The sequence below is a fragment of the Medicago sativa genome, chromosome 8 (genome assembly GCF_051527215.1).
Source record: "Medicago sativa cultivar Bolivia chromosome 8, Bolivia_mono, whole genome shotgun sequence".
Lineage (NCBI taxonomy): Eukaryota > Viridiplantae > Streptophyta > Magnoliopsida > Fabales > Fabaceae > Medicago > Medicago sativa.
The window spans coordinates 78,651,897-78,665,181 of record NC_140756.1 but is presented as its reverse complement, the minus strand read 5'-3'; the positions used below and the strand labels follow the sequence as shown (position 1 = coordinate 78,665,181).

Below are 13,285 nucleotides of genomic sequence, written 5' to 3'. Positions count from 1 at the left end.
TTCTGAGGGAGCCTACAATAGATTGTATCATCACAATAGGTTAAGAGCAACCACACAAATGAGATTTACACCACATCGTCACCTAAAACCTTAAGACATTAGTTATATTGATCATATCATTCATACATTTCTCAACATCTACTATTGCATCCAAATAAAGTCAAATAAAGAGCGGTTTCATAGATAAATGTTTTTGTTAATTTTTTTTTTAAGGATTTGTTCATTTATTTCATGAAAAGATAGAAAGTAAATTAAAAAAAATGAAAGAACAATAAAAAGAAATTAGAACATGAGAGAGAAAGGATAAAAAATTAAGGAATGTTAGTTTCATTCGCGAGAGTATAGGAAATAGGGAGTTGTTGGTAATTTTACAGATTTGTTGAAGGAGTTGGAGATTATTGGTATTTATGCTACCAAAATAGTATACTTATTAAAGAAAAATGCCACATCAATTCAAATTGTAAAATAAACATGTATTTTGTCAACTCAGTAGAACACATTTACACTTTTCCATTGTCAGATCCTACCAAAGAACAAAAGTGAAGCAATTTGAAATAACAGAGATTATATATTTTTGCATGAAAGCGAATGACATCCAGAAACTAAAATTTAAACAAATCCCAAAAACTAACAAAATAATTTATCATAATGCAGAGAGTTCCGTTAGAGACTATTGGGTTGCATAATCATATTAGGCTAATAGCAACTCCACAATTGAATCATTTTAGGCTAAAAACAACTACACAATTGAGATTGACATCACATCTTCACCCAAAATTTTAAGACATTAGGTGTATGTGTCATATCATTTATATGTAGTTCAACATCTACTCCTACATACACTGTAATTTTAACTCACTTGATACATTGACATCTCTTTGTTAAATGTCAGACTATATGTGTTCGTGATCCACCACAAAGAACCACGCCCGTGCACTCTCTCACAATGTTAAATTGAGATATCATACAACTGTTAGGCCTTCTGAAGGACCAACCACTGGTGTGAATCGACACATTTGAGAAAGTTCAACCACACGTGTGAGAACGATACCACATTTTCGTTCAAAATATTAAAACTTAAGTATGAGTTTTTTCATTTATTTGTTGTATATATTGAGCTTGAACTACTTTTGATATATCACAACATCCACTCTCTTAAGTATGACGAAATTCTAGCCCGTGCTTGGCACGGGTTTCCATACTAGTCTAATATAAAAATACTCCCTCCGTCCCTATATCTAACCACTCGTTTGACTTTATTTTTGTCCCTAAATCTAAACCCCTTTTCAAATTATTGGATGCATTTATTATTTTTTTCCTAAACATACCCCTACTTAATACTACTACTCCCTCCGTCTCTAAATAATAGTCGTTTAAGGTTTATGCACGGTTATTAAGGAAATGATTAATTGTGTTGATTTTGATGGTAAAAGTAGTGTCATTTACTAAAACACCCTTATTAACTGTAGTTAGTGGAGTAGTTAAGTTGGATGAAATTCAATAAACAAGGGTATAACAATGGAAAATAATAATAAATGCTGCATTGGTATTCTAAAGTGACAATTATTATAAGAAAAAAAAAATTGGTAAAGAGACAATTATTGTGAGACGGAGGGAGTAACTTGTTTTGAAATTTAAAAAGTCAAATTTAATAAATATACAAACAAAGGACAATATGGTAATATTAACACATAAAACAGACATAATAATTACATTGTCAGCTTTTCTTAAGAAATGTGAAAAAAGCAAAGGGAGGTTACATAGGGTGTGTTTGGTTTAGAAGAGAAGTTGTGAAGAGAGAAATAGGTGAGAGAGAGAGAGAGTATGAGAAGAGAGAAATAAGTGAGAAATAGAGTAGATTTGAGGGGTTGTTTGGTATAAGAGAAAGAGATAAGAAATAGAGAAGAGAGAAGTACCACTTTTTTGAAAAGTACTATAATGGCCCTGTGTTGAATAACATTTTCAACCAAATTAATTTAATTATTTTATTTAAATACATTTAATTAATTAATTCAACTACTTGTTTTAAATTAAATATAGAATTTATATCTTTTTTTTTATAAAGGAAACAATGAAATATATAAAAAAAATTGTAAATCAGCATGGACATAATTTCAAAAATAGCAAAATACGGTCTATAAAATATGATACGTATACAAAAAAAAAAAGGCTGCGAATACAAAAAAAAAAAAACTAACACTGCATTTTTTAAAAAAACTCACTTTCAGATTTTTTTGAAAAAAAATATCACTTTCAGATTAAAGTTGACGGTGGAAAAAAAAACTAAAATGTCACAAACAAAATTAACTAAATTGACAGAAGGGTATAATAGGAAAACAAAAGGATTGACAGAAGGGTATAATAGGAAAACAAAAGGATATTAGTGCTCTCTTGTGTTTCTTCTCAATTTTGGGGAGAAAGAATCTTACGTGAGACCCATATGTTTTTAGTCTCTCATCCATGTTTCTCTTCACTACCAAACATGGTAACTTCACTATCTCTCTTCAACTTCTCTCTTCCTTCATTCTCTCTTCTCTATTTCTCCTCTACCAAACATAGTGTAAAGGACTGAGGGAGTATAAGATTTTTTTTCATAAAAAATAAAGTTGGTGAATCATTTAATTGTGTGTCCATTGAGGGAAGAGCTTGTCCCCACCCCCCACGTACAAATAGGTAGAATGCATTTATTATTATGTCGGTAATTAAGGCATAGTTCAATCAAGAATATCAAGATTATTAGGTTAGATGTATTTTGTGGCGATTCAAGTTTAAATCTCTAATTTATATTTTATACGTAAGAATTTAGGTAGTGTTTGTCACTTTGTCTACATACAACAATATACATTCATTTGTTTTTTTTTTTGTTAAGATATACATTCATTTTAAATGACATAAAAATACTTCATACAATTTCAAATGTAAGCGGCAATAAAATTATTTGATGACTTAAATTTAAAATACAAGTCAAACTCAACTGATTATACCATTGTTAATGTCATTATTCCTAAAAAAATATTTTATTTAATCTAAATATTATTTTTCAATCATTTTTATTTATGTTTTTGTGATATAAGTTTTCATGAGGGGTAACTTAGAAAATACAATTGTTTTTTAGGCTTAATTGAACATTTTACCCTTAAGTATCCTCCAAAATTTTACTTTGAAACGACATCGTTCATTGAACAAGCATCTAATTATCATAGTTGGTGTAGCCCTTTTGTTTAAATTAAAAATAAGAAACGTCATAAATGAGATCCTACATGTGAGCAGGGAAGGGTGCAGGCTTCAGCCTATGTAGGCTTGTGCCTGCACTAAGTTCTTAATTTCTGTTTTTATAGTAGTATAATATAGTAAAAAAATGATATTTTGATTATATATAACCCACACATATTACAAATCCTTTCTCTTTTATATATAAGGTTCCCATATAAAGTGTCCCTACTTTTCAAAATTTTTGGATCTGTCGCTGCATATGAGAGAGTGAATGAAATTCTTAATCGGGCACAAAACCTTTTGGCATTATTTAGTTTTTCTTTATAATAGTATTTTTAGTTTCAAATTTTTAAAGAAAAGTCACAATAGATATGGAGAGGGATGTCACAGTCAATAAAAAGAGTCATCTCAACATAAATTTTGGAGAAAATTGGAAGGGGCTGCCAAGTTATAATAGGAACAAATGTAAGGGGTCAAAATCGCACAAACACAATACTCTATGTTCAAAATGTAATTAAACTTTTTTTTTAGTAATTTAACAATGTTAGATAATGCTAACTATCTTTATTGAATGAGGTAAAATAAATTTTCTTTGATTGTGCACGTGTGTGGGTTCTATCAAGTGATAAAAGTGTCCTGTATTGAGAGGATTAAACAGTGATCATGGGCATTCTCTCTAGTCTCTATCTCTTCAATCTCTCCTTTCCTAGTGCACATTGACAATTCGGTTTGGGAAAGCAAACCATCATATTCATTTTCCCATTTTAGTAATAAATTACATTTCTTATTTGTCTATGTTTCATTCCCACACCTAATTCATTGTATCACTCATACACCAATTTTTTCAATCAAATATAGAAAAGCCATGTTCCAAATTTAAATTGATTCAGACGGTGGATGTAAAAGGGTTGTGCCAACTTTAAGAATGCACAAACTGATTTCGTTTATGGTGACCAAGTGTGGATCCATGGTCATGTGATGACGAGATTCACACAATTTGTTCAACTAGTTGTCAAAATTTATACTCATTCTGTCCTAAATTATTAGTAAAAAATCTCAAACCATATTTATTAAGAAAATTAAAACATAAAAAATTAAAGCATAATTTTTTGTGTTTTCTTTAGAATAAGTTTTATAGGAAGATGTAAAAACAATTTTCATTAGCTATTGGTTATAAAGAAAATGGGAGAGAGAGAGAAAATTAAATGTAATTTGCATTTAATGTCATGAGAATAAACAAAAGTTTTTTTTGAAAAAGATATTTTTAAAAAAATAAACAAATTAATTAAGATAAAAGTTTGTTTTTTTTTTCTTTACATTTTAGAATAAAGAAATTAAGTTTTTTTTTTACTTACATTTGGGACAGAAGGAATATGTTTCAAAACAAAGTTGTCAAAATCTAATGACATTAATAAATTATAGAAAATACCCTCTCTCTTTTGTCATGAACACAAAACTTATATTTTGGGTTTTAGAACTCGGATTAATCGATAAAAATTTAACAAAAACATAGAATTGGGACGATAAAAGAGTAGGGGGAAACGAATGGAGGAATTTACGAAGTGAATTAGCTTGCATTTTAAAATTGGAATTGCATTTCAACTGTTCATTTCGATTTGATGATCAATGTTTAATCATCTTATCTCTCTGTGCAAGACCCTTCTCTCACTTGATGTGATATATACGATAATAAGAGTAAATGTGCATCCATACATACTAGTTTGATGAAAGAGAGTTTCTACGGCACATTCGGCAATTCGACATGTATTGATCGTTTGATCTAGTGGTTAGAGCTCACACATTCTAAATATAGAGAAGTGAAGTGTTCGGGGTTCGAACTCCGACTCCTATATATAATATGTAATATCTCTATCAACTAAGTCAAACTTACGAGAATAACTAGAGAAGTGAAGTGTTCGGGGTTCGAACTCCGACTCCTATATATAATATGTAATATCTCTATCAACTAAGTCAAACTTACGAGAATAACTTTTTGTTCAATGCAATAAAAGTTGTTTCTGTGGTGTTCTGTGTTGGGTTGTTATGTCATGTGCTTTCTTTTTAGCAAATCAAAAACACCCTAAATTATTTTTATTTTATCTTTTAAAAAAAAACTATTTCCCATCATTTACAATATTACAACAACTATAAATTATCTACTAAAAGTGCCATCGAAATAATATTTAATTTATTTCAATTTTTTGGCACTCATAAAAGTGAATGTTGAATATTTTTTATGATAAAATAAGAAAAATAAGCGTGATGTTTATGTCTTTTTTTCTTTTCTTTTTTAAGAAACGATCTTTACTAAAAATTAATCTTTATGACAAAAATTAAAGACGTTGGCTAGAATGTGAGAAGGTTGGTATTAGGCCGCACATGGTACGTGAGAAATTGTCACAACACCATTGAATATTACATATGCAGCGCACACCATATGATTTTCATCAATTTGTGTACAACTTTGTCTATTGATTTTTCCCTTAATTAACATAGGTTAGGTTTCAATTTTTTTGCCGCCACCGCATGTAGTTTTGTCCCACTAGTTCAATTGTTTGGGACGACACGACCGACTTCCATTTTAGCATGATGTGGGTTCTAAGAAATAGGCATTGAAACTTCTTGGCCAGACCAAACTATCCCAAATAGGATATCGAGCTTCGACCAATGCTGACCCGATTATACTAAAAAATAGGTTTTCTGATTTTGTATTTATCAATGAACGAAACACAAAAAATCATGCAACTTTATCTGTATAATCACTCCTCTTTAAACCTATATAATAAGACTATCATTTTTCACCCACATACATGGACAATGCTCATGATTAAGCAATAAAAGAGTATGAAGAAAGTGATACAACCCCTTAATGGTGGTATAACACTTGAATGTATGCACGATGATTCTTAGAAATCAAAACATAAAAGGATGAACATTATTCAATGAAAATAAATGAGAAAAATATGTTAATATCAATTATGGATTGGTTTAAGATAGAGTTTTTTTTCTCTTAAAATTGATAGGTTAAGCTTTGGGGTTAAGTTGTCTATGAAGAAGAAAAAGAGAAAACTCTAGGGCTTGCAAAGAATGATTAGAAAGTTGTAAATTATGATTAAGTAGGTACTCTAAGTTGACTATATATAATTAACAGAGCCAAACTAAATCCAAACCAATTAAGAATGTTTGGGATCAACTTTGGAATAAAATGGGGAGAAATTTGCACTTTTGAAACGCAATAGATACACTACATTGAATGTTACAATATTGGTCGCGTTGGAAAGCTAACAAAAAAATATTACAAAAATGATAAAAAAGTCTTTAAGCTTGTTCATGATCTAAAGACGAATAAAAATCCATTTGATGTTTCCTTTGTTGCATCACAACCGACGCTTGCGTTGCTTCTAAAAAGCTTATATAGAGAAGTGGATATCAAGGGGAGGTAAAACCAAAGCTAATTGAAAGATAAGATCAAAGGCCACGACATTAATGAATGGTTCTTAATCTAATTTGGTCCTCCCTCAAAGATGGTTAAACAAAAGGAATACATTTTATAAGAGAAAGAAGTAAGAGTTCCAACCTTTGACTGAAAAAATGGATGGACTGTTAATAAAAAACGTAGGGTGTTAACAGTAACATTTGAAAAATAGAAATAGTGTAGTAAGTGGGCTTTTATTAAAATGAAAAGCCCAGCCCTATAGAAATTAGGGTTTTAAATCATTTAAAAGCAGCCTAAAACGCAGCATTTCACCATCTTCACCCACAACCAAAAACCTAGTAGGCAACACCGGCGGCAGCGGCAAGGAGAGGCTGTGAATCAGAGATCAAAATGGTGCACGTTGCGTTTTATCGAAACTACGGCAAAACATTCAAGAAGCCTCGTCGTCCATATGAGAAGGAGCGTTTGGATGCTGAGTTGAAGCTGGTCGGAGAGTATGGTCTTCGCTGCAAGCGCGAGCTTTGGAGGGTTCAATACGCTCTTAGCCGTATCCGTAACAATGCTAGAACGCTTTTGACACTGGATGAGAAGAATCCTCGTCGGATCTTCGAGGGTGAAGCTCTTTTGAGGAGGATGTTTAAGCATGGCCTTCTAGATGAGACACAGAACAAGCTCGATTATGTTTTGGCTCTTACTGTTGAGAATTTTCTCGAGCGTCGTCTTCAGACACTCGTCTTCAAATCTGGCATGGCTAAGTCCATTCACCATGCTAGGGTTCTTATCAGGCAGAGGCACATCAGGTATATTGATTTTTGATGTTGATATAAATCATGATTTCGTTGCCGTTAATGATGAATTAATCTGATTTTTTTATGGCTTGTTGATTTTCTTTTATATCATGCTGATCTATTTGTTAGTTTGGTAATTTATTTATTTTAACGAATGTTTATGATTTGTCATATGCCTATTATAATTGCTTTCGCACTGTTGGTCCTGATTGGATAAGCAGCTTATTTGCAGCTTATATATATGCCACAAGCTAATTTTCTTTATAGCAAACTATGAAGTACGAAATCTCCTCGGATTAGGTGTGTGTCCCGGTGTCCGACATCGACACTAAACCTATAATTACATTGAATTATTTCATTTTCTCAAATTATTATGTGTCCAGTGTAGTGTCGGTGCTTCATAGATGGCAAAAGAGAAAATAACATTGAATTTTTGTTTTTTGTTTTTTATGAGCTATATTGAAAAACTAATGACAATTTTCATAAGCTGTTTTCATATATTGTGTCACATAACTTTGCCAAATATATGTTCAAATAAGCCAATCCAAACAGGCCCTGTATCATTTTGAAAAACATTCTAATGTGCATAGTATTTTTCTACTTAATGTTGTTGTGTGATGTAGATCTTGGTTAGATCATTGGTTGTCTGTAACAATGTTGGGATACGCTTTCTATGTATTATTTTGCAGTGTCTAATGATCTATTGTTTGTATCCTCCGAGAGTTCAAAAAAAAAAAAAAGGAAAGTATATCTAGAAGGAAGTATACAGGATTAAGAAGTCTTTGCTTGTTTCCTTTAATTCAATACATGTTTTGCTTATACTACCCCATAACTGCTTGTAACTCTTTCTTTACTTGCATCTTTTGTAGTGGCTGTTAGTGTATCATTAATTTTCATCAATATATTCTATGCATCAAAAGAAGTAGAGATCATCAAGTAATGGAGGTCTCCTTTACCATGGTTCGGAAATGTGTAATTTTAAATTATTTACACCTAACACTATACTTGTTAGTGTGAACGAAATAAAAGAGAAATGTAGATATTATCTATTTACTTACCTCTGAATGGATCCTCAATTATATTTTTCATTTGCTGTATGCTTATGGGTCCCTAATTTTATCCTTTTTTTTTCCTTTCTATTTAGTATTAATGAAATATGTTTGGATATGGATGATAATGTCATTTATTGTTTCATAGGGTTGGGAGGCAGGTAGTGAACATCCCATCCTTCATGGTTAGGGTTGATTCACAGAAGCACATTGACTTTTCACTCACAAGTCCTTTCGGTGGTGGTCTTCCTGGTCGTGTGAAGCGAAAGAACCTTAAGGCTGCAGCCAAGAAGGCTTCCGGTGGTGATGGTGATGAGGAGGATGAAGATTAAATTATGATTTTCTTTTGCTTAGATCCTTGCTCTAGCCGTTTTATATCTGTCCTAGACTTTAGATTTTCTATCATGCAAATGACTTTTACCATTTTCCCATCCTTGTTTATTGTGTGAGGAAATCTTTTCTTGAGACATGTTGTTTTTGATCTTTTCTTTTCCAAGTATTAAGTTTTGATCCAATACATTTGATGATCTTTGTGATAATTAAACCTTTTACTTGATGCTGTGTGTAAGAGAATATTATTTAGCTGTTTGATATTGCATATTTTGATGGTATGCCCATGTATCCAACCGAAACTTTGATCCAACTATGCTTCTTATGGTGTAGGTCTTTCCTGTGCCTTTCAGAACTGATATTTGTGAAACTTGTATTGAAGACCTGCTTGATCTTTATACAAGTTAGTTGGATGATATAGTCTTGTGATTTGTACACCACCTGACATTTTAATCACAAATGACACAAATGACATTTTAATTGTGAAGCACATTTTTGAGATGAATTCACTTTTCATTGTTACAAATTGAGGTTGGTTTTGAATTATCTGTTATTGTATTCTTTTCATCCTCCTGGGACTGTTGGTAGAAACTCAAATCCAGCTCAAGATTCCCTCCTTAATTAATATAAATATTAGTTCAATCAAATCTGTGGTGTATGTTTATCCGGGAAATGCTCATGTTCATGTGACATGTTTGTTTACCACAACTCCCTATGGTGTCTGTTAGAGAGGACATAAGTTTCATTTTCTCGCTGGTAAAGGAAATATCCCTCTGCATCCTTACCTAAGTAGCACGCATGCTTTGATTATGCTACTCACCTTGTTCATCAAACTGATGAATACGTACTTGAATTGTTGCACTTATGTGTGCGTCCAATCTGTCAAGGTTCAAGGTTGTCACCCCCATGATAACACCCATCAGTACTGGCTTCGAATCTTACACACTCTCGGCTCCTCTTGATTAGATTTTCTTAGAATACACAATCAATTTAGTTTCTAAGGTATGTAGAAATCTTTCAGTTATCAAAGAACTCTAACTTTGATTTGCTTTTTAGTTTTTTATATGATTTGTATGTTCTGTTTGGGAGTTCAACGAGGAGGAGAGAGCTTTGATGGGAGGGGCCGAGAATAAAATAGAGAAGAAATTTACTTTATTTAAAAGAGTGATATTACAGGGAATGACAATTTTTTTTGATGAAGATGAAATTAAAAGACAACAAAAACATACTAGCCAATCAACTGCTTAAATACTCCAGAGGTATCCGCAAGCAGGATGATATCTGATTGAGGAGGAGAAGAAGTCCACATCTCCAAGGAGTTGATATTAGTTGAACAAAATTTAGCCAACCAGTCAGCACTTTTGTTTTCTTCTCTCAAAGTATGTCTAAATGAGACCATCCATGGAAGAGAATAAGGCTTCCTAATGAGAGAAAGCAAAGTTGCATGAGGATGAAAATCATTTTGTTTAGTACTCCCTCCGTCCCGAATTAACTGAGCCATTAGCTCATTTTACACATATTAATAAAAATGTATAAATGAATGAGAGAGAAAAATGGTTTTAAGTGTTTTTGTTAAGTATTGGTGGATTCTCCACTATCATAAATATAAAGTGTAATATATTGAATTGAGACTCAGTTATTTTGGGACAATTTTTTTTGGTAAATGACTCAGTTTTTATGGGACGGAGGGAGTATCAACAATAAGATCCAAAGCTGTTTGAGAGTCAGATTCCATGATTATAGGCCTGTAACCAAGATCCCACGCCAAATAGCTGAAAGTTCAGCCAACAAATTAGTAGCTCTGCCACAAGATCCAGAAAAACCATGAATCCAATTCCCCCTAATGTTTCTCAAAAGACGTCCAAAGCCTACATTACCAGGATTACCAAAAGAAGATCCGTCCACATTGATTTTAATAAAGTCTTTCGGTGGAGGATTCCAACACACTTAATGAGTCACATGTCATTTATTTGTTGGGCCAGGAGCATGAACCATGGAAGAATGATAAGATATTATGTTACACCATATTTTCACTGTCAACCTTTTTGACAAGTTTCATTAATATTGATAAGACTCACTTAAACATGTGAGATTTTTTCCATTTCCTTTCTTCCTTTCCTTATTCTTTAAATCTAAATTCCTAAATCCAAAAACCTTAAAATCAAAGTATCTATTTTTTTCAACAACGTCTTCATTCATGAGCATTGATTCATATTTACGAACATTAAACAACTAGTCGTCATCTCTAACGTGAGGCGTAAATGAAGTCGTCATCTCTAACGCGAGGCGTAAATGAACAAATAAATATTATTCATCTTTATTTGTAGAACAAAAGTTGTGGTTAGCAAAGTCACAAAATGTGACTTAAAGGATGACAATATCATATGAGCGTGATAAAAATGACTACCTTGGGAAAAATAAAACTTAAAGGACCAATTATAAAATGTTAAAATTAAAGGACCACGTCTATTGTGAGAGTTTGTAAGCTATAGATTCTCTCCTTAGAATGTAATAACACACTATCCATTTTAATAGAAATCATACAATGAATTCAAAGATAATATAATGGAGAATTAAGGACGAAGAAAACATGTCTAGGGATTTCTTACGGAAGGCTCAAATTTTCACAACTTAAAAATCTAGTACATTTCCAAGTTTTTTTTTAAAAAAAAAAAAGAAAAGAAAATTGTATGAATGTACCCGAGGTTTGGAGATGAGAACCCACTTTATATATCCAAAGGATTTTCAACAAAAACTATTTAGTGGTGAAAACTTTGTAACAATAGCGTGATAACCCAAAAAATGACAATATTAAAAGAGCAAGTCGAAAGTACATAAATTAAATTGAGATCAATTAAGATTCTGCATTGCTTCAATTAAACTTACGAAAGTGAGCATTACAATCAAATATGTAACATGATCTCAAATTATTCACCTATGCAACTATAATATACCAAAAGAAAACGAAGACAACATCTATGAAATTTCAAACTTGAAACCCTAAAGATTATATTGATGCTTTTCAAAGAATCTGAAATTTCCCCAAATGTTAAAATCCATCTCATTAAAATTAAGATTGTTGATATTATCCAAAAATCAGAAACAAGCATCTCAACAACTCATCACAGCACAATTGTACACAAAGCTTCCTGATTGGATAATGGCAAGCAAATTCCATTGCGGTGCACCTTCGTTTGCTACCCAAGCATTGACTTCTGTTACCATTCCACCATAAAGACTAGGACCTCCAATGACAACTAGCTTATCTCCACATGATCTAAAGGCCATTCCCCATCCATTTACTGAGGTTACTCGCTCAGGGAGGCTTCCAATGGTGACCCATGAGTTTTCGTCTTTAACATATCTTTTTACTTCTTGTTGCGAATAATCAGCAGCGTACAATACATTTTTTACAACTGCAATTAAAGGAGGTGCCTCGCCACTGACAGGTGTCTCATTTGCACCATCTCCTCCGTTACGCGGTGGACACATGTTAGGTATTTTGCGCCATATCCGCGTCTTGAGATCAAACTCTTCACCACAAGTTAGTTGTGTTGTTTTGTCAACTCCAACACCGCCAAGGACATAAAACTTTCCATCCATAAACACGGCTGAACACATTCTCCTTGGTGTGTTCATGTCCGGAAGAACCTCCCATGTGCCGGTATCCGAGTTATAAAGCTCAGAAGAGCTCAATATGTTGCCATGTTGATCAGAACCACCGGCTAATATTGCAATTTCTCCGAGGCTGGCAGAACCAAACAAGCATCTAGGAGTATTCATTTCCATTCCCTTCAACCATGAATTTGTCAGAATGCTATACTTATATATGGAAGGGCCCGTTATTTCTCTTCCAAAAACAAGAAGCTCCGTACCAACAGCTAGTGACTCCTTGTCTGAAAGCGTAAAACATATATTGGAACTCATTTTCGGCAATTGCATCAACCGATCACGATTTGGATCATAGGCCTCCCATTTAAGGACATCACAAGAAAAGTAAACCCAATGTTCCACTATGCCCATTTTCCGCCTAAGTTGATATAATTCTCCAGTCGTAATAAGTGATCGAAAACTTCGGTTTAATGCAGCGATTGAGCCATAATCAGACCTTGACAACCGAAGGAGACAATGGATTGATGCATCACGATCGAGCTGAGAAATAAGCAAAGTCGAATCACCTGCATGATTTTCAAGATTCTTCTGTTTTTCCCTTTCTTTGGGATCGTCTGGAATTTCACTTGACTTTCTCGACATACCCTTCTACTCTTTTGCTTCATTGAGATCATGTTTTTTTTTGGAAAACCACAATCAACAAAGATAGTTAGAAAATCCCGTTAATTAAATATCTTTAACAAATATAGGGATGAAAATTCATGAATCTTTAACAAATATAGGGATGAAAATTCATGAAAATTCTCACATGCACAGACACACACATTCTTACGGTATATAACATTCACACATAGATC

At 32.7% G+C, this 13,285-nt stretch overlaps 2 protein-coding genes across 2 annotated transcripts; one reads left to right on the top strand and one right to left on the bottom strand.

The window, feature by feature from the left end:
- The first annotated feature begins 6,962 nt into the window (after positions 1-6,962).
- On the top strand, positions 6,963-9,129 carry LOC146901877 (small ribosomal subunit protein uS4y). Its single transcript, XM_085737473.1, has 2 exons — positions 6,963-7,449; positions 8,635-9,129. The coding sequence occupies exons 1-2, from the start codon at positions 7,040-7,042 to the stop codon at positions 8,816-8,818; spliced, it is 594 nt and encodes a 197-aa protein (XP_085593599.1). The 5' UTR covers positions 6,963-7,039; the 3' UTR covers positions 8,819-9,129.
- Positions 9,130-11,791: 2,662 nt separating this feature from the next.
- LOC146901876 (F-box/kelch-repeat protein At1g74510-like) lies at positions 11,792-13,188 on the bottom strand. Its single transcript, XM_085737472.1, has one exon. It carries the CDS (start codon positions 13,068-13,070, stop codon positions 11,928-11,930), a length of 1,143 nt encoding a protein of 380 aa, XP_085593598.1. The 5' UTR covers positions 13,071-13,188; the 3' UTR covers positions 11,792-11,927.
- Positions 13,189-13,285: the final 97 nt, after the last annotated feature.

Bases quoted from the DNA above. Each gene is read 5' to 3' on its own strand.
- LOC146901877 (XM_085737473.1), top strand. From the start codon at position 7,040: ATGGTGCACGTTGCGTTTTATCGAAACTACGGCAAAACATTCAAGAAG. The intron at 7,450-8,634 runs GTATATTGATTT...ATTGTTTCATAG, and splicing joins ATCAGGCAGAGGCACATCAG to GGTTGGGAGGCAGGTAGTGA.
- LOC146901876 (XM_085737472.1), bottom strand. From the start codon at position 13,070: ATGTCGAGAAAGTCAAGTGAAATTCCAGACGATCCCAAAGAAAGGGAA.